The following is a 23,547-nucleotide window of genomic DNA, read 5'->3' as shown; positions in this document are numbered from 1 at the left end:
GACTTACACACCACGTGAAATAAAAGCTCTTCAGGTATGTATGTGTGCACCTATATTTAGCCATCTTGTAAGACTGAAGTAGGGCACTACCAATTTAAACTCCACAAGAGATTTTGGCCACACTCACTTTATCTGTTCTCATCTGCATAGGTGCAAAGCTTGAGTAATATCTGCCTGTCAGCAGGGTTTACTGTGGGCAATAGCACTATCACAATTTTGATAGCTGACCCAACACAGAATCATGATACTACCCAGTACCATGAAACCACAAAGTATATAGGACAAGGATCAATTATGATTTCAAGGGGCCTTGGGTCTAATCCAGGATCTCCCTTTCATTTCTAACCCTCCTCTTTCCAGCTGCTCTGATTTTGCCAAGGGCCAGAATCAGACTGCTCGCATTCACAGCACCTGCAGTTCACAGTGGTGGTGGTAGAGCTAAAAATTCTCCTTTTTCTCCCACTCCACTGGAAGTCAGGCTACCTAGCTCAACCCTCTCCCTCACCCATTCCAGACTTCTCAAGCACAGGAGCTCAGCTTTGTTCTTCCTCTTTTACTGGGCAGAACAGGCAGCTGAGTGAACGTGGAAGCATGAGCTGCTTACAGCCCTCCCACTGCTCTGTGCTGAAGTGCCATGCAAACACCACAGCTCGATTCTGCAGAGAACCAGGTTTCCCATACTTGGTTGAACAGAAGTCTAGTTTCACAAATGTTATGAGTATCAACACCTAGTAAGCTTAAAACTCTGCACTTAGGAAATGTATCTGGGAAAACATAACCTAGGAATGCAGGACAGGCTATGATCTGCCTGGCTGGGGAGCAGCTCAGGGACCTCGGAGTCTTGGTGAGCCATGAGCTCAATATGAATGAACACTCTGCTGCTGTGGCAATAAAAAAATAAAGCCAACAGGATGCTGGGTTGCATCAGCAAGGACATCACCAGCAGAGATAAGTAATTATCATGTTCAGAGCTTGTCAGGCTACATCTGGAATACTGGGCTCAGTTTTGGTCCCTACTATACAAAAGAGATGTGGACAGTCTGGAGGGTGTGAAGGGAAGGGCTACCAAGATGATCCAAGGCTTGGGAAGCCTGCCATATGGCTGTCTTAGAGAAGTGGGTTTGCTCAGGCTTGAGAAGAGAAGGCTTAGGGGAGACTTTATCACTGTGTTCCAGTATTTAAAGAGAGGCTACAAAGATGGAGACACCCTTTTTAGAGAATCACATGAATAATATGAGGGCTAGTGGGTACAGGCTACTCCTGGAGAAATTCCAGTCAGACACAAGAGGAAATTTTTCACATTAAGAACAATCAGCCATTGGAATAATCTGCCTAGGGAAGTGGTAGATTCCCCAACACTGGACAGTTTTAAGATTTGGCTGGACATGGTGCTGAGACATCTTGTCTAGACCGTACTCTTGCCAAGAAAGGTTGGACCAGATGATCTTTGAGGTCCCTTTCAATCTGCTGTTTTACGAACCTGTGAAATTACAGTTTTGCCAACATGACAATATACTGCCCATGGCCCAGGATTTGTTTCAAATCTCTACCAGTTTTCAGGAGTCTTGACTGCTACACTCTAATGATCCATGTAACAGCTCATACCCATGACAGCAATGAACTCTAGGTTACACTTGAGTCATAATGCTTGGTTTTGATGATAAGAATATGACTTATAGATGAAAGATGCAGACCAGGTCATATGAAAGTAAATGTCAGGAATGCTTAGTAAAAATCTTGAAGGTCTGGTTGCAATATTGACTGTATTGTCAGTAAAGGCACTATCAAAAGTAGGTGTTGGCAGTACTTTATTTCTCCTGAATATCTACTGGATAGGCTACTGGATGGGAGGGAGGAGGCTTAGAAATAGCACAAACGTGAACATTGCTAGACCCTTGAACAAACCACTTTAGTGAGGCAATGCATCCATGTAACTCTGAATACAGTGGCAGAGGAAAAGAGACATCTAAAGGCTCCATCAGCAATTCCTATTCCAGTGTTCACACCTGCACAACTTTGACTGTAACTATTCTTAAAACAAAACACCTTTATTTCAAACCAAATAAAACCAACATATCAGGACAACAAAACTACCATCTTCTATTAAGAAGCTGGCATCAACTCACCCCAGGAAAAACATTACAGTGCACCTTCCATTTTACAAAAAAACAGCAGACTGTTGGAGCATGATTGTTTTCTTCAGTAGATTTTGGTATTACCAAATGTGAAACTCTCACTCACTGAGTTGTGTCATGTGTTATGTGTCACTACATAAACTGCAAAAGTAGGTTATAACTATAAACCTAAAACTATAAAACTATTTTAGTTTTATAAACTAAAATAGTATACTATACTATTACTAAATGATCTATTGTACCCTCAAACTGCTGGCAAGACAATGGTTTGATTCTACTTACTTACGACCAGCCAGTGACTAGCTATGATTTACCAAAACAAAAATCCTAGGTCTGTGTAGCTCCTGAGTTATGTAGGTGTCTTCTGAATACAGGAACTTCTGAATACAACTTTTTGTTATAATAAGCCACTCTGAAAGCCCAGGTGCAGTCCAAGCAAGTATTCACACCCCTGGTGCCAATCCCATTGACTGCTAGAATGGCAACTTTTGGATAAAAGATCCTCTTCTGTGTTTGTTACAGTGGTTGTCTTACAAGTACTTCTGTGCAGTTAACATAATACAACTAAGGAACTAAGGTTTAGCCCTAATTTGATGTTGTAGAAGTGCATTCCTTCCTATGGCAAATGCCATATAACAAGTATAAAAATCTGTCAAAATATATTAACAATTTCACAGCCTCCTCTATAAAAATCAACTATTTGCATATTAACCAAACATAAGCACTCTCTAGCTGCTGAGAACAGCTCTAAGGAATGAACAGAATGCCCAAGCCCTAGGTGGTGTGAAACAATGGAACATATAGATTAGATTTCTTTCAAATTTATTTTACATGTCCTACAGCTGTCATCGCTGTGGTTTTTAATAGATCTTAAATTTCCTCATCTTTTCCCCACACAACCATCTGATGTTTAACTGAGGACAAAGAAGTCAGCATTAGGTAGCTTCCTAGGTTCAGCACTAGGTTTTACAGCAGTATTCCCCTCCAAAACCTACAGTATTTCTGCTGTCCATGTTGCAAATAAATATACTCTCTTTCTCCCAAATTCTCAAAAGCTACCTTTAAAAGGAGGTCCAAGGTGTTCCATTGGTTTTACACTTTCAGATCAGAGAAGGGGAAAGTCCCACTTTTGGCTAGTGAGTCTATTCTGGATATGCACAGATGGAGTGAAACTGTTTTGTGGTATCGCTGATAAGAAAAGTTAATCACTAGATAGAAATTGGTTGGAAAATAGATTTAAATGGCAGAGCAATATAACTCGCCTTATTTGGTTGCCACAGGCAATGCAACAAAAGTAGCACTCCTGAGATGCAGAGATGTTTATAGCAGGGAAAACAACACAGAGACAGACATGCTGAGGTCTCTTTATCTGATAACTTTGTGGTAATTGCCTTTCATGCCCTGTGGCATGTGGGATGCACTAATTTGGCATTCAGTGAGTACAGCAAAGAAGAGTAATGCAAAGAAAAAAGAGTCAAACTCTACCCTACTGCTTTACCTTACAAAATTAGCGAGGCACAGCAGTACTGGCATCATCACAAAGTCTAAGGTAGGCACTTTTATGAGCCAACATCAAACTCTTCCTAGAGTCCAGTCTCATTTTCATCAATGTACGTGACTGATTTCATCAGCTCTTTCTAAGCAGCTCTGCTGTGAGGTCTAGTTCTATTTTCTGGTTGAGATTTTGCCCTTGGTTTGAACCCCAGCTGAGTGGTTATAGGAATGTCTTCCTCTTTTCCAACTGTCCGCTGACATCTCCTATAATGAAGGTAGGGAGTTTTGGAAAACTGTTTCTACCAGAATCAACAGGAATTTTGCCTCTGATTTTAATGGGTTTTAAACCTGTCTCTGTTGTCTTTTCCTCTCTCTCCACCAACTACTGCATAGAAGCAAAGTCATCAGTATTGCTGAGCGTAGCTTAGTTCCCAGGCACCTTCTTCTGTCAAACAGGTTTTTTTAATATTCTAATTTACATTTGGGGGTTTTCTCCTGTACTTTTTAAACTGACAGTGTCTCACCTCTTAAAAACCACATACAGCTGTGAGTATATGTGCTCCCTCTTTCTCATAATAGCTGACCCCAGAGACAGCAAGCCTTTATTACAAACTGCAAGGAAGAATGCACAACACTACACTCTACCTGACACAGCTGCAGCGACTCCACATCTGCTTTACAGCACTCATTCAGCATCCAGACTCATCACTTCACATAGTTTAATTGTGGAAAAGTAGCAAGGACAAGAAGAATGAAAGAATACTAGACTAAGGTACACAAACAATCAGACAGAAATACACAGATGTGGCATATGCTCCCTATTTTTTATTATTTGTTGTTCATAATCTGGTCATAGCCCTCATCAACAGCCCCACCAAGAAAAATCTTATACTTACTGTTTCACACACACAGTGGTCTCTTTCACAAAGATTAGGCAGCAGATAACAGTGATACTTTGTATTAGTAATTCACTGAGGAAAAGTCAGTAATACATTGATTCTTTAAATCCTTGTTACTTTTCTAATAGCAGCCAGGATTCAACCCTACAGAAGGTAAGTTCAGCTCCCCTTGCATTCAATGTAAGTTGTTCACATTTTTGTAAGGGATGAGTTGTATGCAGAGGGTTCAAGTAAGATGCAACAGATGCAATGAGAAATGGTTGGAAAGCAGCAAAGATAAAGTCCAAGGTCTAAATGCCAGGTTTGCATGTGTGCCAGCTGCTCTGCAGCTCGGGAGAGGCAGGCAAACAAATACTTACCAGGTTTAATTTCCAGCAGCTTCAGCCTGGAATCCTCAGGGGGATGCAAACGCCTCTTTTTGCGCCAACAACGTGCTGGGTATGTGTACAGCTGACCTGGGGCCAGGCCTGAAGATTAAAGGCAAAAAATTAATCACATTTCAGTTTTCAAACCACAAGCACTGTCTCTAGCATCTTTGTTCTTGCCCTTCCAGCATCTCCTTGTTGGAGCGTTCAATCCTGCAAATCATGAGGCAGAGCTGCACACTCCAGGCATTCAGTGCTCCTGAGGCTCTTCAGTACCTCTTGGGATCAGGCCTACAGAGAATCTAGGTCTCACTAAGACACTTCACTCAGCTCACTGAAACCAGAGCTGCACATAAATAATTTGTCGTTTCTTCAGGGTAAATAGAATTTCAGACTCTCCTGGGTCACAAGGGCGATGCCTCCTCCACAAGCAGAGAAAGCCCCTTGAGAGAGAAGAGATGAAGTTCTGACATGCAAATCTTGAGGCCCTGATGCACAGAGCAGGTCAGGAAATTTGTGCCTTCCAAAAGGGAGCAAACCAAGACCCAAGAGGTCTGACTCTGTATTTTTGTTTACATTCTGGACTTTTGCTTGAATACTGATTCTTCATTTTGACTCTTACATCCTCATGCCAATATTCTGAATGAGGGAGGAGATACACCAATAATGTTTATATCACCACATGTTCCCTTAAATCCCATTTGGCATCACTGGGTTTTGAGCTGCCCTGGCTCTCCTGACAGACACCCTTCAGCCAATGTTTGAGCTGTACTTTTCTCTCTTGCATTCAGGACACAGCAGGGCTTTGTGAACACATCACTCCTAGGGGCACAGAAGCACACTGACAAGTGCTTCAAAGTATCCTCAACTGCCCCAGATAGTCATGACACACAGAAATACCCAGCAAGAAAAATTGGAGGAATTTAATTCTCTCCTCTACTTTCCCTGCCCTCTCTGTCCACCACTTCTGGTTTGGCTCCTCTGCCCTTCTGCTGCTCTTGTTGTCTTGAAGGGGCTACAAAGCATGACTTCAATTCCAGACTCATCGTCCTCAAAAACCAGGTAAGACCACATAAGAGAGAGAACAGGAGTGGTGTTGCTATATCTGAAACTGAACTGACAGTGAACAGCTGGACTGTTCACTGTCCAGCTGGGGTGCCAGTAAAGCAGAACAGCTCAAGGGCAGGAGGATGGCCCAAGAGTTCTCTCTTCTGAAGCAGCCAGAGAGAATGTCAGCTTGGGAACAAAAGCAACTCACCAGGCCAACTGAGGATAATATAAAAAAAAAAAAATCCTCTTACTTGGGGATTGGGAGGAAGACACAATAACATAATTCACCTTGAAGGAATGTGCTCATCAAATTCTGCAGGTGAGACCTAATTTCCTGGTTTTAAATATTTCAGCTGTTGGAAATATCAGTTCAGACCCCAGCACCTTCCACTGACTTCCAAGGCCTTGAAGCATCTATGGCATACTGCCTGAGCATGGCCACGTGATGAGTATCTGCAGAGATTCTGGCTGTTTCATGTCACAGAATGCTATTTGACTTGCACTTTTCATGCCCTCTTTTCACTGACACCCAGAAAGCTGGGCATTGTGCACATCCCAAGCAGGACACATTTCAGAACAGGTTGCCTAAGACTGGTTTGGAAATAAAAATGGGAATAACTAGCACTTATACAGTGTTTGGACACCCTTCTTCATACCACTTTGCAAACATTACCCACTGCAAACAATTGCTATAATGATGAGGTGGATTGTGCCTGGCTCTGATGTGAGTAATTAAAGAGGTGGAGGCAAGAAGCCCCACCCTTTCTCAGCAGGTTCTGAGCAAGGACTTGAAGACAACACTGAAATGGCAATTGCCAGATCAAAGCAAAAAGACAATTAGTCCTCCCTTGCACAGGCCTCCACAGAGGAGCCATTTGAAGGAATAAATACCACAACTTTTGTCCCAGACAGAGAGGAGCAAAGATCTACTAGTCTGGGGGGAATATTTGCTAATGTGAGCACTCTTATAGAAAAAAGCAGTTCTGGATTCAGCCAGGACAGCAAAAGCCAAATACACATGCTGAAAGCCCAACTAGAAACTTGAAAGGAGAATTGGGAGAGCCTCTTCCTTAGAGAGGAGCAGGTAGATCACTCAGAAACAGATGATCCAACATGCACCTCTGCAACCCTTCAGGTAAGCTCTCTGTTGCCACTTGTAGTACACCTGTTCATTAATATACTGCCATCCACTGAACTTAAAACACATACCAGATTTTCACTTCATTCAACCCACCAATGCTACCTTCATTTCTCTACCTTGTGCTGGCTCACATGAAGTGTAGATGGTACACAAAGGAGAGGCAACAAGGAAAGGGTCAGTTGTGAATGCTCTGAATGTAGCTCCTTCACAGGCAATCCTGGAGTGAATAGGGAAATAATGCATATCACCATCTTCAGCCCTCTCTGGGTTGTCTCTCTCTCTGGGACCTTATAGGGCAACCAGAGAAGGTTCCAACCATTTGCTTACAGAAGAAATAGCAGAACCTGCAGTGAGTTATGTTGTTTATCTCATTAGTGTAGGAGAGTCATAACTCAAAAGCTCGCGTGAAAGGCCAGGGGAGGAGGGGAAAAGGAGGGAGTTATGTGCAGTATTGTGTGAAATTAACCCTGAACTGTTTATCATGAGCTGCAGATTTCTGACTCCTTTAACAAAGAGAACAGCAAAAACTCAGGTTGATATGCTGAGTTGCTGACTCTTCTCTGTTTTCCAAGTCTGTGTAAGTGAAAAGAGGTCCTGGAGCTTTGCCATTTGTCTTTATCTAGTTTTTCAGGTTAGGGATAGTAAATGGTAGTGAGCACGGCACACGAGACACATACTGGGAGAGTTGGCAGAGAATTTTCAGAGCCCTTTGGTATGGGTATGAGCACATTGTGTACAGACCAAAACCAGGCATGCTAAAACTGTAGAGAGATGCCTTGACTCACCATAATACTACAAGCAATAGATTACACAAAGACACTCAGGGGAGCACTAAATGGGCTAATAAAAATCAAGAAAGAGAAAAGTAAATATGGGGGTGGAGGGCTGGTTCATTTCACACTGATTATTCTAATTCAAAACAACAAAGTCATCAGATTTGGTGGTCAATGCAGATGCAGGAGGCTTCTTTCACTTGATACTGTCTGTGAAGAATGTTCCACCATTAGCCTCCAGTGCAGACCTGCAGGAGAAATGTCACCTATCTCCTTCTGCAGGGCCAGCCACCAAACAGTTCACTATCAGAGGTGAGGAAGGAAAGATTCGGGGAATGAATTTGCTCAAAGTAATCCACAAAGTTTGTAGCTGAGAAAGGGAAAGAATTAAGACATCTTGGTGCCTGGTGTGATGCTGTAACAGTTATGCTGATTCCTTCTGCACATGTATAGAAGCCAATGAGACCCACACAAGACTATCTATGTCTGTCTTTGTGGAAGATGCTCTTGACAAAACTTTACTTATGAACACAGTGGGTGTATACCTGTGTGTGTATATACATATATCCATCTTCTGACTGTGCTCAGAAGGATAAAAAGGGAAGGGGAAGGGGAAGGTTATGCACAGCATAATCACTTAGGATTAGAGAATTTTTAGCTGAAACAAAAAATTTGACTGTGGTTATGAAGCAACTCTACCAAAGAAGGGTTAGTCCAGAAGTTTAGAAAACTCCCATCTTGTGAACCACATTTAGAAGTCCTGAATTACCCCAGCAGTTTTTGTAGCTGAAATATTCCTTGGATATTTTTAACACTGTAAAAAGACCTGTTGTCTCCTGCACCAGAAGTGGCTGCATTTTATTAAATAAACAGTTTTCTGGTAGTACTGCAGCACAACACTAAACCTACTTTTGATATTTTAGTAATAGGAGGAGCACAAGGATCCTTCCTTTAGTATATCCTAGAAATGGGAGAAGCAAAGTTTCAGCTAAGACTCAGCTAGGCACTTTTCAGAAGCAGCAATTGTTTTCTTAGCCCCAGGAGCATAAAGGAATATCCTATGTGCTCCTCCCACTGCATCTCCTGTAAACCAGACAGTGGAGGAGATTAGAGCAGGCTTCAGTTTCCCATAATTTCATATCTAGAATTTGAGGGGGTGGAGGGTGAAGGTGGGAGGGTGTAAATATTGTTTAGAGCACTGGCAGATATTTATGCACATGTGTGCATGTCATACTTCCATTGCCCATGTACCCCAGGTCCTTTCCTCCCTGGATTCTCTGGGCTACACTAAAGGAGGGGGGGAAAAAAGTTAGAAATACATTTTGATATTAAAAATCCACTCCCTGAGCTAATTATTGGTCAGATACTGAGCTACAACATAGCCAAATTCCCCTTGGGGTCCAGAAGGACTTCTGTCTGAGCAACATCTCCAGTCTTTAGTGACTGGTGACCGTCCTTTGCCTTTCAAAAACGGATTTCAGATGGATTTAGTCTAACAAAGGAGCAACTGACCAAAGTCTACAAAAATAACAGTGCTCTTTTCCCTTGAGCTTCCCTGAGCTGGGGAACAGGCATTAGCCAAAGCTCCTTAAGGAAATGTACCAACTTCTTTCTGTACCCAAGGGAGCACAGCTCCAGAACTGATATCCAAGTTAACCTAGCCAAAGCAGAACGAGGATTTATAGGTATATTTCTGACCATTAGAACAACATTCATTCAATTAAAGGACTCTCCTATATTTTACTTCAGTTTTATATCCTTCCTAATATAGTTCCTTATTTTCAGCATTCATCTGAGAAACTCCCACCTCCATCTTGAGGTAATTCCAGTCTTGCTTAGAGCAGAGCATTGAGTCTTCCACTACAGACTGGGATTGATAGCATGAAAAGAGCTACAATGATGCAGCCTTAGAAACTACCATGTCAGGCACCTCTTTGCATAGCGAGAGAGTAATTAGCATGAGCTCTCTGCAGTTACCAAAGGAAATCCCCTGCAGGCACAGAGGTTTAGGCAGTTTCTCTTCTGTGTGGCCTGTAGCAGGTTTGAGCTCCTATTAATTAAACCCCATGAGGGCTCAGTGGCCAGCCCTCCGTGCAGGCACGTGCACACACAGACACAGCGCTACCAACCTGGTCCCCTGTGCCTCTTCTCCATCCAGATGTAGCAGTTGTTCTGAGCCACCCCAGTCTGCGAATCCAGGAAGGGGAGGCGGACGCTGCGCTCGGCGCAGAGCCGAGAGTTGTAGCTGCGACAGTGCTCAATTGCTTCTTTGTAGAACTGGTCCCCGAGGCTGCCAAGAGAGACAGGGCAAAGTGAGAACGACTGCACTGCCCCCTCCAACAACAGCAGGAAAAGGGAACGTGAAGTTGGTTTGAAAATGGACAAACAGAAAAACTTTGCCCGGACAGATGTAAATGTTGGTGACACGAGACGCTGATGAAGCAGATCATGCAGAAAGTGAGTCAAATTCATCAAAAGATCAAGCTGTCAGGAACCAGACTCAGATCTTTTCGGTAGCAGAGAGGCTACTGAATGAACAAATGATGCAATCACACTGCCCCACGACCCTGGGTCAGGCCCATGTACACCGCAGTGAACTCATTTGATTGTTTCTCTTCCCTGTAGTTCATCCAGCCAGTTCAGCAAACCAGTCATTTCAATCCCACGTTACAGCAACTGCTGCAGTATGTTTTAGGCAACCAGAAAGCCGGCCAAGTTTAGAACTTCGCTCCAGCATTTCTGGTGCCAAAGAGCCCATGAGAGCAAAGACCATAGTTCTCTTATTGTGTGCTTCTGAGGCATGAAAACACACCCCTTAATAACTAGAGCCATATCTGCAATGGTCAGACTAGATGTTTTGTCATAAGCCTTCCAGAGTTTTCCACAGTGAAGCCTGAGATGCCAGGAGCAGCAGGCTACAGCAGCGACCAGTCAGATCCAGCATGGCAAATGCTGCTTTTCTCTGGAGCCCAGTGGGAATAACAGTTCTAAAGACAATGTCACTTGCTTCATAAATAACTGTTTGTTCAAAAATTCTGTAGAATCTTCATCTTCCCTTGAGATAGGTTTAAAAACTCTGTCTGCTGGAGATTACCAAAATCCTCCCTCCAAATTTTTCTAAACAGGGAAAAGCATCAAAGTAAAGCTACCCTGAGGACACAAAGCAGCTGTCATGCTGGAGCATTGCAAAGTAGGTGGGCCACACTGCTGAACCTCACTCTTGATCTATTGTCAAGGTGAAATTCACTCGTGACAGGAATAGCTAGGAAAGCTACCTGTTAGGGGTAAGTTCATTAGAAAACAGGAGCAGAGTGATAGATGGCATAACTTGCTCTGACTCTGATATCCATTTGTGTGCAAAGAGTATAGCACATACAGCAAGTGAGCCAAAGGGATGCATGCACAGAGATAAAAGGAGCTCCCTTTGCTGTTCTATTAGTTGTTTTCCCCACTATCCTCTTCCGTAGGCACAACTGGTATTTTAAAATTTTGCAAACCTCTGAATGTCAAATCAGTGCAAATTGCTCTGGTTCACCATCTGTATCTTTTTTGTGACTCACATCTTTTAAGCGGCTCCTCAGTTGTACCTTATGATTTACATGGAAGTCAAACTCTTCTCATCTTGGCTCTACTGGACCAATATCCTTTCACTGACAGGGGCCATAAGCAGAGGCTTAGGGAAGAGCAAAAATACAGCAAATACCAAGGGAGACACCTCAAATTCCCCCTTCTCAATTCTGATGATCAGAACTCATTTACCCAAGTCTCAGGTTAGCCAAGGATGGGGAGGTCAGATCATCCTTTGGCTACAGAGACTTCCTAAGGGTTTTTCAGAGGTTTTGTGCAGCAGTGAACGTCTGGGTAAAGATTGTGCCTCTCAGACCCATCCTCCCCTGCTGACCACCAGCTCCTGGGCAGCTGCCAGTGCAGGGATATGTGGAGGGCAGCTGAAGGAGAGAGCTCTCTGGGCTGTGCAAGCGAGTGGAGGGCACAGCATGGGCAGAGTCTGTGCAGCAGGATCCCTCCGGACACTGAATCCCCTGCAATGACCTCAAACGCCCTTTGCCATAAAAAGGCAGGGGGGAAGGGAAGGGGAGCAGGGGAGAAAGAAAAGATAAGCTGCTCTACTATACAAAGAATGTGACTAGGAAGAAATGAAATCTTATTAAAAGCTGTAATTAAAGTTGTACACTTGTGTAATCAAAGTCAGTAACAAGGAGACCCCAGTTGATCAAAGATTAACAGCTCTTTCCACAAACACTTGAGCTTCCTCAGAGCTCTGTCAGATTCCTTCTATATTAAACCAGGGATGCTCTCTAACTCTAAGGAGTTTGCTGGAAAGAAAAGCATAGCTGTGTGACAAAATACTGCCACCACTGCATAAGTCTTCTTTATGCCAAAAATCACTTCAGTCATTAGAATATGCACACCACAAAGCATCCATACCAACAAAAACATACATCTCAGCAACCCAGATATAGGATCTGACTTGAGATTGCTTCAGTTTCCTTGCTCTAAGACTGAAAATAACTATAACTCTTCAAATGTAAAATATTTGACTTTAAATCACACTATCAAGTAGAACACATTTCAGATTTTTCTAAGAGGGAGAGAAAAGGGCATTTGAGAGCCTAATGGCAGAGAAGCAACCAAGCTACTTGACAAAATCTTGCAGTCTAGCTGTTTCATTACATTTATTTTAAAGATTTTCAAATATCCATTTTTTTTTGCCTTAAAGAAAAATAACAATTTAGAAGTATTCAGTCATCTCCATATTCTAAGAATGCTTGCCTTGGCTCCACCATGCAAGCTTGATCAAAAAATGCAGTTCTCTATGTATTCACTGGAAAGATATTCAGATACTGATACCTTGAGGAATTACCCTGGCCTTAATTATAAATGGAATTATTTTTTTAAGTGACAAATAATCAAATATAGGAAAGTAAAGAAATGGTATTTCCTTATGACACTCATATGTCAGTGATACAAAGCTCCCCTGAAATCACTTTTGGGTTGTTTAGTTTTTTTTATTTTACCATTAGTCTTTATTGGAGGTATGCTGACTCATTCCAAACTATGGTTAGTTTTTTTTAAAGAACTTCAAACTTAGAGATATTTTCTCTTTTTTTTTTCTACCTATCTAAACACAGCATATTTTATCTTATGCAGGAAAAACCAGAAAGTGTACTAAAATCAGGGCAAAAATGGGGAAGTAAGGTCCCATTGTGTTCCTTATTGCAGAGTCAGGGAGGTGGGACAAATCCCAGCCACCTCCCAGGAGGTTTACAATGGAGCTGGAGAACAGACAAGGGTGGGAATAAGACTGGAAAGCACATGAGCTCCAGTGAAACTCAAACAGATCCACTGAGTTTGAGCAAATAAGATACAAGACGAGAAAAAAAAAATTATAAAGTGTATCATATGTCAGAAAAAAAGATTAATTATCTGTTACATGCTTCATAGTTTTCCCAAACTGTGTTGCTATGGAAGACTTCCACTTCAACTCCTGAAAAAGTATCTGTAAAAACTATGGGGAATTTCCTCATTATTTTTATGAAAAGTATGTATGAGTCAGTGCTGTGCTGTGACTGACTGCAAGGGTCAATTCTTCCCTTTGGACAGGAGAGTTAAAGGTCACACAGACTTGTCTAGATTGATATTAATGATACAAAATCATCAGCATATGTGCAGATTTTAAAGATGCTGGGAAAAAGCAAGGAGCAGACATGAACAACTGCTGGGCAAGGAAGGCAAATCATACTGAAGGCAGCACAACTAGAAATACAGAATACAGTTGTCAGCACACTGTGAAAAACACACAGCCCTTCAGTACAGAGCCCCAGGTGAAACCCCAGATGTTTGGGACAGGCGTGCCAGTGACACTGCTGGCATACACACAGGCTTTGCACTTACATACCATGAACACTAAAATAACCCAGTTCTGCCTGACTGATAACCCAGTTCTGCCTTTCCTGCACTTGGAAAAGATCAACCAATACTATTGCATACTCCTGCAAAGCTGCATAGGAGGAGTAAATGTTTAGTGAGGTTAGGGGCCCTTTATTGGTGAAAAAGAGTGGGACAGAAACTAAACAGCAGGCTGGGAGCAGTGGAAGCTCTGTGTGAACAGGGAGGTGAGCACTCTGAAAGCACTAGCAGCCCTGTGGGTGCTGGGACTGCCACGAGAGCCTGGTGCAATTCTGTGCAGCCTTGCAGGTAGTCACTGCCATGACAGCAAGCATCAACACAGAAGATCAGATTCTCTGACTTCCTTGAGGTCACTTTTCTTTTAAGTGTTAAGAAACTAAGGTCTTCTACCATGGAATCAGGTCAGCTAATAATAAAGCCATGGAAGAACAATTCTTCCCTCATTCTTTGCCTGCTAGCTCTAACTAGACCATAAGGTTTCTGAGCAGACTCCAGCTTACCACTTCTCTGTATAGTAAATGGTGCCATGACTCTGCTGTCCAGGCACGCCTTCAATAAGGGGAAGAAACAAAAAGAAACCCAAGAACTTGCCTGTCTTATAAGCCCATAAATTTGCAACAAGGACCAGGAGCCTGACTTCACTCCAGATGTTCAAGATGTTTCTGTGCTGACAAGGGATCCTGATGGGCCCTGAAAGCAGCAGAGCAACTCTCCACCACTACTTCGCAGTCCATCTTGCAAAGTCACATGTTTTTGAGTGCACTTACACCTTTTAGAACAGCTACAAAATAGGCAGAATCCAGAGTGCCCCTCCTGCAGTGCCTAACACAATTCAGGTGAGTGCCCAGAGAAGGTGAGCGCTCGCTGAACACCTATAACCAGCCATGCTCAACAATGACTACAGGTCCACATCGCCCTGGGAAAACTTGTATAACAAAGAACCAGTCCTCCTCAAGTGCAGTTCTTAAATTTCCACCAGACACCTCTGAGTATGAATCCAGATTGTCTCCAGTTCTTGAGGCCAGGCCTCATTCTAGTCATTTCCCTCTAAAGCCATGCTCACTACATGAGTAGGCAAGAAAAATCCTAATAGCACAGGAAGAAATGTGAGGTAACAGAAAGCAAAAGTCTCTCTCTTCTACAGTTTGCAGTGGTCCTCAGCCATGATCAAAAATGTGAGCCTTGCTTTCCTTAAGACCATGGACTTTTTGTTTACTATACATTTAGTATTTAGTCTTACATTTTAGATCATTTGACACTGTGAGGAACAGAGAGGATAACTGAAAAGACCTTTTAAATCCAAACTCGTTTTTCAGCAGCACTGCCCTCCAGTTTCAAACTGGGTGAGATCTGAGAAGTGGAATGAGAGAAGTGGTGCAATGCAGCTTCAGAAGATACTTTTTACTCTCCTTTTGGAGACACTCACGAATGAGTCTGGAAATAAAGGTCTTAGGCCTTCTCACAAAGTTGAACAGAGACTAAGAAATCATGCAGGCACCACCTGAGTTATCAGCTGCCTGCAACACTGGACACCATCTTGGACAACTACGTGTCTTGGCAAGTGTTGAGAGAGCTGCACTGAGGTGGCTATATTATTCTTTTCCAGCAGGTCCCACAAGGCCCCTGACAGGCAGCTGCTCCTTCTCTCTATGACCTGTGACACCAAGAATGCCACAGGGCTCAATTCTTCAGCCACTTCTGTTTAATATCTGTGCAAAACCTTCAGGGAATATGATGAAGTATCTAGGCAGCAATGCCAGCCATGACATTGATGGCATGCAGTTTATGTATCTTTTTCCCTCTCATGCCGACAGCACTCTCCCAAACCTCAGTGTTGAAAGCAAGGGCAGCACAGCTGGCAGAGGCTGAGTCAGAGGAGATCAGAAGGAGGCTGATTGGAAGTGGAAGCTTTGGAAGCATTACAAACTGTGCACTAACATTGTTAATGGGGACAGTCTTACACACAATCACCAAAAGGGCCTTCCTCTCCAGTCAGCACAATTCTCTTCTCAAGCTGAAGCCTGGCCATGCTCATGTGTGTTTCTCCCATCTGGACTGGCCTACCCTGACTCTCTACCTCAGGCTAGATAAGCAACAAGGACAGAGCTAGTTGCAAAACTCTGGTACCTCCCCTGTCACAAAGCAAGCCAAAGAAGCCCACAGTCCTCTGCCTGTCCTCGTATTTTTTCCTCACAGACTCTGAAACACCACTGATTTTCATGAAGAGCACAGTGGACTAAGTTCAAGCTGCTTGAACATCTGCTTCTCCTTTCTATACCCAGATGCAGCTGGAAACCTGTGCTTGGCAGAGTCCAGCATCATCAGGTTCCTCTAGCATCTTCAGACAGCAGACCTTCAGCTCCAGAGCATCTCCCCAGAAGAGATAAAGCATTCTGCTTTGCTCATCCTCACATTACGTTGCAAGATGGTAACATAACATACATCAAAATATCCAAGCAAAAGAAAATATGACATAGTCAAGAGTGTCAGACAACTATTGAGCATTAAGCAGCAAAGGGCTGGCTAGGCCCCTCCTTTGGCTGCACTCTCTGGAATTTCTAGTTTATAGGCAGTGCTTAATTGCTACAAGCATGCACCCTTTGCAACTGCATCAAGGTAGGACGTGGAGATTCAAGAGGAATAGAGAATGGCTTTCCTGGTGTTAGGTGAAGCATAACAGACTGCTCAAAATCCTACCACAAAATCTGGTGGCAAGCCAGAAAGTGCAGGAATGTGCAGATTCAGTTTTCTCATAGTGGTCCATTGCATCTGTCCCTGCACAACATTTTCTAATGATGTAAGGGGTGTGAACGTGAGCAAAGGCAAAACGGGATTTCCAGATGTGCTACAGAATGACTCAGACTTTCTGGGCTCTCAGTTTTTTAACATAAACTTGGCAGCTTTCTAAACACATATCTACAGTCTCCAAGAGCCAGAGTCATTGAGACAGCTATTTCATTTCTATACATAATTTCACCTGATGGACAACAGGAAGACTGTATAACATTCCCCAGCCTTGGAAGCGATGTCAGAGAAACAATGGCTAGCAGGACTCTTTTGGTAGTAGGTAGACTACACAAATCAGACCACTAAACAGTATACAAAGCAGACAGTGTTGCTGGAGCAGCAATGATCCAAGGGTAAACAAAAGACTTTCCAGGAGAGTTAACGCCTTTCATTGGAAGAACTCATGCAGACAGGTCAAAATAGACAAGCTTCTAGCACTTGTTCACTGCTCTGTGGCAGGTGCAGAGACCGTATGTGGTTCAAGGGATTAGGAGCCATCAGAGAGCTGATGACAAGCTCCTGAGTCAGCACTGGCACAGACCAGACATTACAGCAATCAAGAAGATGCCCTGAGCTATAAGTCTAGGTTGAATCCCAAATCAGTGTAGAAGCAATGTGAGGCTTTTTAGCATTCTCCTCCAAGCACTCAGCATTAGCATTCTATGTAGAAGAGCAAAGAAATCCCCTTTTGCAGGTATTTACTAGAAGACTTCCCCTGATGGGTTGGAAATCCCTGCTGGCTACTTGTGGCCAGAATCGACAGGGTACTCACTGCTTGAATCACGGTGTGGTGCTGATTGGTAACAGAGAGCGCAGCCTCGGAGAGTGAGCTACATTCACTGCTCTGGAAACAGGCTTAGGCTGTAATTTAATCCACTGTGAAACTACAGGTATCATCTCATGCAAAAAGTCTGTCTTTGAAGAAAAATGACAAAAGGTAGGCTTAACTTACAATTTGAGGAAAATTGATCTGATTAGCCCCATCCTCGCATGTATTGTAGAACTATGAGAGCTCTGCTGGCATTTCCATTTAAAGAAAAGAAACAGCAGCACAAGTTAATACTGCCAAGAAGAGTGTGGTACATGATGGTATCTTGCTGACAAAAATCTGGCTTTCAGGGTAAAGAGCTGCAGCCCTCTTTGTGCAGGAATAAGGATTAGAACAAGAGGTGCTCCTTTTCCTGCAGCTGTGCATGGCCCTGCTCAGGGCCTGCAGCCACATTCCCAGTTCTCAAAGCCAAAAAAGTGGGATCATTCTGCCCATCTCACTCACCTGATAACATGCAGAGTTGTTAGCTGGATACAAGAGGTATCTCTGTATGGTACAAGCTGATGTGTACTTAAGAAATTAGGTATTTCAGAAGACTAAGTTACCAGCCCCATTCAAATACACTGGACTGTGAACAATCACAAAACAAAAACAATACTACATTGCATGTGGTAATTTATCCACTTCTTCTCTTACTTTACTTTCATTTCCATGAAGAGGCATCAGCAGCAATTTCCATGTCATACATCAGGCTACCTAAGTTGTTTCCAGAGACAGTCATTGCATACAATCTCTATTAGACTCAGCACAGTGACCAATTAGGTTAATCTCAGAGGCAGACTCCTTGGGGATATCTCAGAGCATCCCTTCTTTCTCAGGCCAGAGTTTCTGTTTTAAAGAGATGCAGCATCATCCAATTAAATGAACAACAGGTGTGAAAGGTAATAACCTAGACCTCTTTTGTGTCTGAAGACAGCACTTAGAATTCAGCTTGGTCCTAACCTCCCCTAAAAGGTCAAAAATTCTCTCCAGTTACTAAAGGAATGAACTAACGAAAACCTCAGCAACAGTATTAGATTGGACATGACAATATCTGAGGGATTTCTTTATATATATTTTTAGAAAAGCAACTCAAGCTGCTGGGGCCTGGGGTCACCAGAATTCTGTCTGGCTTAGTGCAACAATAGTCTTACAGGCCGGATGTAGTCAAAGACAAAGTCCATCCACTCAGCTCCCATGGTTCTAATTTCCCACAGTGATCCCACCTTTTGCATTCCCGGTAAAAACTAAAATCTATCACCCAAGCTGGCACCAGGAAGACAGCAAACCAGACTTCTACAAATTACTCTGCCGTGACTTCCTTTGTAGCTTTAATAGTTCCCCTGCAGAACAACGGTAACACCCTACACTTACCTCAATAATAAATCGTGTGCATTACTTCAGGCACTGTCTGTACTAAAAAGATGCTCAGATCATGAACAGAAATCCTCTCCTAGCTCTAGCTGTGCCAGCTAAAAATATCACCCATTCCCTCCTACCCTGCTGCTTTTCACTGCTTGTCTCCTAGAGCTTACTGCTCCCACACCTCCTGCCAGTGGCAATGTTTGTGTGAGTGCTCCCTGACTCAGTTCAAGCAAGGCCATTCGATCTGTTCGAGCAAACCCAGCTGACATTGCCTGGAAGAGCTGAGGGCAAGCTCACAAAACCCCTTCTGCCTCCAAGGATATCTCCAGCAGTACAGCCATCTTGGGTCAGTCTTCAAGTGGCACACCTGTTTGCTTGCAATGGGAAAAAGTCTGTCCACACCATCAGTGGTGACAGCTAGGTCACTCAGCCAGCACAGCCCTTTTGGGAGACACAGCAAATGCAAATGGAAGTTACATCATTGGCCCAAATGACATCAGCTAAGCTGACAAGAGCCTTCTTTTTCATGTGTCTCTAAGCATCTCATCTCTCATGAAGCTACATATCTCCACCAGAGCTCAACAGGCAGTGAGATGCCAGGAAAGCCCAGGGGGGTTTTGCCCCATGCTTTAAGCCATGTCAGAGTCCCAGTTGTCCAAGCTCTACAGCGTGGTCTTGGTCTGATTGACTTCTGCTAGCCCTCTTGGAAGTTCTCAGGCTGGGATTTCCCCTGCACCTTGTGCAGTTATTTAGCAGACAAATATACAGTGCCATTCAATCCAGGGGGCAGAATTTAAAAGAGATTAAAATAAACATGCAAGTAGAAGAGTAGTACAAATGTTCCTAAATGGCATGCAAGCTTCCCCACTACACTGAACTGTTATTACATTAATATTTTAGGTACTTCTGCCCTTTGACTAGAAAGAGTTAGTAAGCTCACATTTTTCTGCTGGCTTGTCTCTTTTGTAGGAACCTTGTATCTCCTGCTGCAAAGGAAATGCCACTCCAGGAAACAATCCTTTTTGCACAGGTGAAAATGATCACACAAGTAGCAAAGCAGAGATTTATACAGATCTAACATAAAACCACATAATTATTAGAGTTTACTTTGCCTCTGAGGTCAGCCTTGGGAAAAAAATCAGCCAGGGCCAATACTTTGAAGTTACTAATCTTGAATGGGCAGCACTTTCAGGTCCTTGGTCACGATCTATGTGTGACAAACTGAATACACATGTAAGTAAACACTAAAATCTACTGTACCTAGTCAATAATTATCAAAAGAGGAAATTATATTTTCTGTTTTCTCTAAAGTCATCTCATGCCTAGGTAACTAAAGCTGTGTTTCTTTGAGTTATTATTTCTCTTAGATACACAGGAACAATCATTCTGGTACTTGTATAAATCTGCTGGCCTTGGCAGACGTACAGCAGGGATATACTTGACTCATGCTCCATAGGGGAATTCCCAAGATAACTGTGAATTAGGTTTCCTTTTCTCACCTCCTTCCCCCAGCTCTACCCACAAATGGAAGTAGGGCAGATTACGGTCATTCCTCTGCTAAAGTTTCATTATTACTCCTCAAAAAGTAACAATAAAAATTGTAAGAGGTGAAACAGATGCATCCAACACATCATCTCGCAGCTCCCCCAGCATAAAGAATGCCCTGTATTGAGAGCACACTGGAACTAACTCAAAGGTCTAGGCACAGGATCTTCTGCACCTGGAGCACATCCCATGGGAGCAGAGCAAACCATCATTGCAAATACTAATATATCATTCTGAGGAGTGATGTTTCAAACACCTGTGCCCCGGTTTCTGTAGATATTTATGCAGCACCCAAGAGGAACTCTCTAATAAAGTCAAGAAAAACTTGCCACAACCAGCTTTCAGAAACTTAAATATCTGATGGTTCCCATACAAAAAGACTTTCCTTGCACCTCTTTTTCTTCTGCCTTGCTTCCTGTTCTCAACACCACCTTAATTCAAGTATCAGATTGAGGTGGTTATTACTGTGGAACAGTTAAATTCAATAGAAAAGCTTTGTGATTCACTTAACAACTAGAGACGCCTGCAATGTTGTTTTGCTGCAACTATCACTACAAAATAACAAACCTTTCTTCTGCTCAAATACTTACTATTTTGGCAAGTCTGAAAGACTCCAGTTGTTTAATGCATATCTCCATTATGCTAGGGCAGACCGCAGATTCACTTTTGGCCCTGTGTGTTGGCTGAGGTCTTCAAACACTTGTGATGAAATCCTGCCTGTGACCAAGCATCAGGTCCCAGTTCAGCCTAGCACATTATTCAGAGTGCAAGTCCCCTTCAACTCAAAGTTAGGCAGATACTTGAATGTCTTGCTGAACAGAGATGGCAGCTGAACAGAGAGCACATGCTTCAGTGCACTTTTAGAATGAGGTCTTAGAAGCAGATACACATGGGCAAGGCTGTTCAGGTCAGTTTATCATGTTTTCCCAGCTGGAACTGGCCAGAACTAACACATTGGTTCCATTTTCTCTCTGTATGTAATACACTGCAGTAGTTAAAGCTGCAGGTCGCAGAAGTGTAATCTAGGGATCATGAGACAGTCATTAATCAATCAACCAGTGGAAATAGGAGCTGGGTAGATATCATTATCTCTACATTACAGATGAGACACAGAGAGTTTGCATAACAAAACCATAGAGAAAGAGAAGTCACTTTTCTTATTTCCCAGTTTTGCTCTATCTTTTCCTCTGAAATTTGTTTTCTCACTCTGCAAGACTTCCTTCCCCAACTGCCATCCAATAATTTTCTTGGTTCAGAGACAAAGCTGACACCAGATCGTGCTGAAAGCTATTTGAAGCTCTTCTATACAAAAATCTGTTAAAGAAATACAAAAGTAACTTTGTTTTTTTTTCTTCAGATATCCTGTAAAGGTACCTGAACACTGCAGCAACAATAACAATGGCAAGCAAAGACAATGACTAAACAAGAGTTTGGACAAGGAACTAAACTGCATACAGCCTCCACTTGTCTGCACCCCAATTAGCACAGAATGGAGACAAGCATCACAGTGGTCTATAAACAAGAAAAGAAAAAGATTGACAAGTAACTGAAGGAAAAGAACTGCAGGAGTCAACTGTCAGAGCAAAGAGAGGTTACAGAAAAGGAGAGAGGGAGAGGTTTGCCCATTGCCCTGGAGTAATGGCTAGCCTTTAACACATGGCCTCTGCTCCTGTCAGTATTTCTTCTTGGACAGGTTATCTCAGGAATTTATGCTTTCCAATAATTACCTTTCAGAGGGCTCTCACTTATCTTGCAAGAGGAATCCAACAGTAAACTGACCGGCATCGCTCATGCAATCACCATCCACCCCCTATAACCTTACATCCCATCTCTCAAAGCAAAAGCAAGCAGCCCTTCCCAGACTTCCAGTGCTGCATCAGCAGCAGTTGAAAAAATTGCTTGGCAAAGTTGATAAACATAAGAGTTTCAATGCTTAATGTTACATAAACATAGGTGAGCTAGCAGGCAAAAGCAGTAAAATATTACCAGCACGTTAAAATACCTTGTGTGGCAACATTATATTATCCAGAACTCAAGATGAACAGTTGTCTTGCACCACCATAAGAAACAATTTTACCTGAGGGTAAGTTTTATTTTTTATTGCAGCAGATCTCAGAGCCAATCAGCATTTGCTTTAATAAATTTTGGGACTCAGGACCCTCTAATTCAGCTCTCTTCCTGTTACCCTTCCAAGCTACCTTTCTGCCTCTAGGAAAAGCAATATGAATTGCTTTTCTTCTTGAAACATCAGTGCCAAAGGGAAGCTTTTGCTTTTGGCATTCACTCCAGAGCCATTTCAGATGAACTTGTCTGTCTTTGCTAAAGTACATGTTACTACACTCAGTTTAATTATACTCCCATTCATGCTCTGGTCAAGGCCCTCTCAGGTTGGCTTTTTGTGTAAGGGACTCCATTGCATCCAGTACAAGCTGATGGGAACCAATTTATTCCCATTATCACAGCTAGAACAAGGAGAAGGATTCTTATTTTGTATTTTGGATTTAATGAGATATCTCCTAAGCCAGTCAGCAGTGATAAGGAAATACTTCTTTATCAATAATAAATAAGGAAATACTTCTATATCAGAGAAAATATAAGGCCCAATACAAGAAGTAAAAAGTTGTGTAACACTCATCATGGAACCCTGTCATCAGTCCAAAACATGGTCAGGGCACATAAACCATTAAATCTCTGTTGCAGAGTGGATTTCCCTCAATGGGCTTGCAGCCACTTAGGGCAGGAACTCAGAGGAATCTGTCTTTCTTTTTCCTACACTGGCTACCCAATTAACTTCAGCCTGGAATAATGTCCATGCCTCACTCTGGCTTCACTATTTTAAAGGAGTCACATATTGCATTCAGACCCATGAGAACTCTGGACAAATGCACACACTCTCCCAGGCATTCCCATACTCCCACAGGAACAGGATGGCACCACAAGAAAGAGTTTGATGTAGGGAGAGCATAAGAGGGGAGGGCAAGAGAAAGCTGCTGTTCCCTCATTAAACTTCAATAGGTGCCTAGGCCCAGCAATGCTGCACTACAGTTTGGATTTATGTTTCCCAATTAACCGAATTCACAGCATAAAGTTTTCTCTTTTTGTTTTGAAGGGGGAGGAAGAGGAGAAAAAACACATTCCAACCATTTGGCACAGCAAACTTCCCCAGCTATCCTCTGGGAACAAAAAGGGAGGAGAAAAAAAAGGCTTGTCACCACACAATTTAAAATAACCCATCTTTGCTGGCTCCACTGTGTCTC

General features: G+C 42.8%; 1 protein-coding gene across 10 annotated transcripts in view; it reads right to left on the bottom strand.

Moving 5' to 3' along the window:
- Positions 1-23,547, bottom strand: part of DPF3 (double PHD fingers 3) — a 190,084-nt gene that overhangs the window by 90,491 nt on the left and 76,046 nt on the right. For all 10 annotated transcript variants that reach the window (XR_007777731.1, XR_007777730.1, XR_007777732.1 and 7 more), the window contains exons 2-3: positions 9,987-10,147; positions 4,888-4,995 (exon numbers count right to left, since the gene is read on the bottom strand). Coding sequence is in view for 7 of the 10 variants with exons in the window: in XM_018907584.3 (XP_018763129.2) it covers positions 4,888-4,995; positions 9,987-10,147 (269 nt within the window). In the remaining 3 variants the exon portion in view is untranslated. The remainder of the gene's footprint in view (positions 1-4,887; positions 4,996-9,986; positions 10,148-23,547) is intronic.

The sequence above is a fragment of the Serinus canaria genome, chromosome 5, assembly GCF_022539315.1.
Source record: "Serinus canaria isolate serCan28SL12 chromosome 5, serCan2020, whole genome shotgun sequence".
Lineage (NCBI taxonomy): Eukaryota > Metazoa > Chordata > Aves > Passeriformes > Fringillidae > Serinus > Serinus canaria.
Note: the sequence above shows the minus strand (reverse complement) of the source record. Positions and strands in the feature narration are given on the sequence as shown.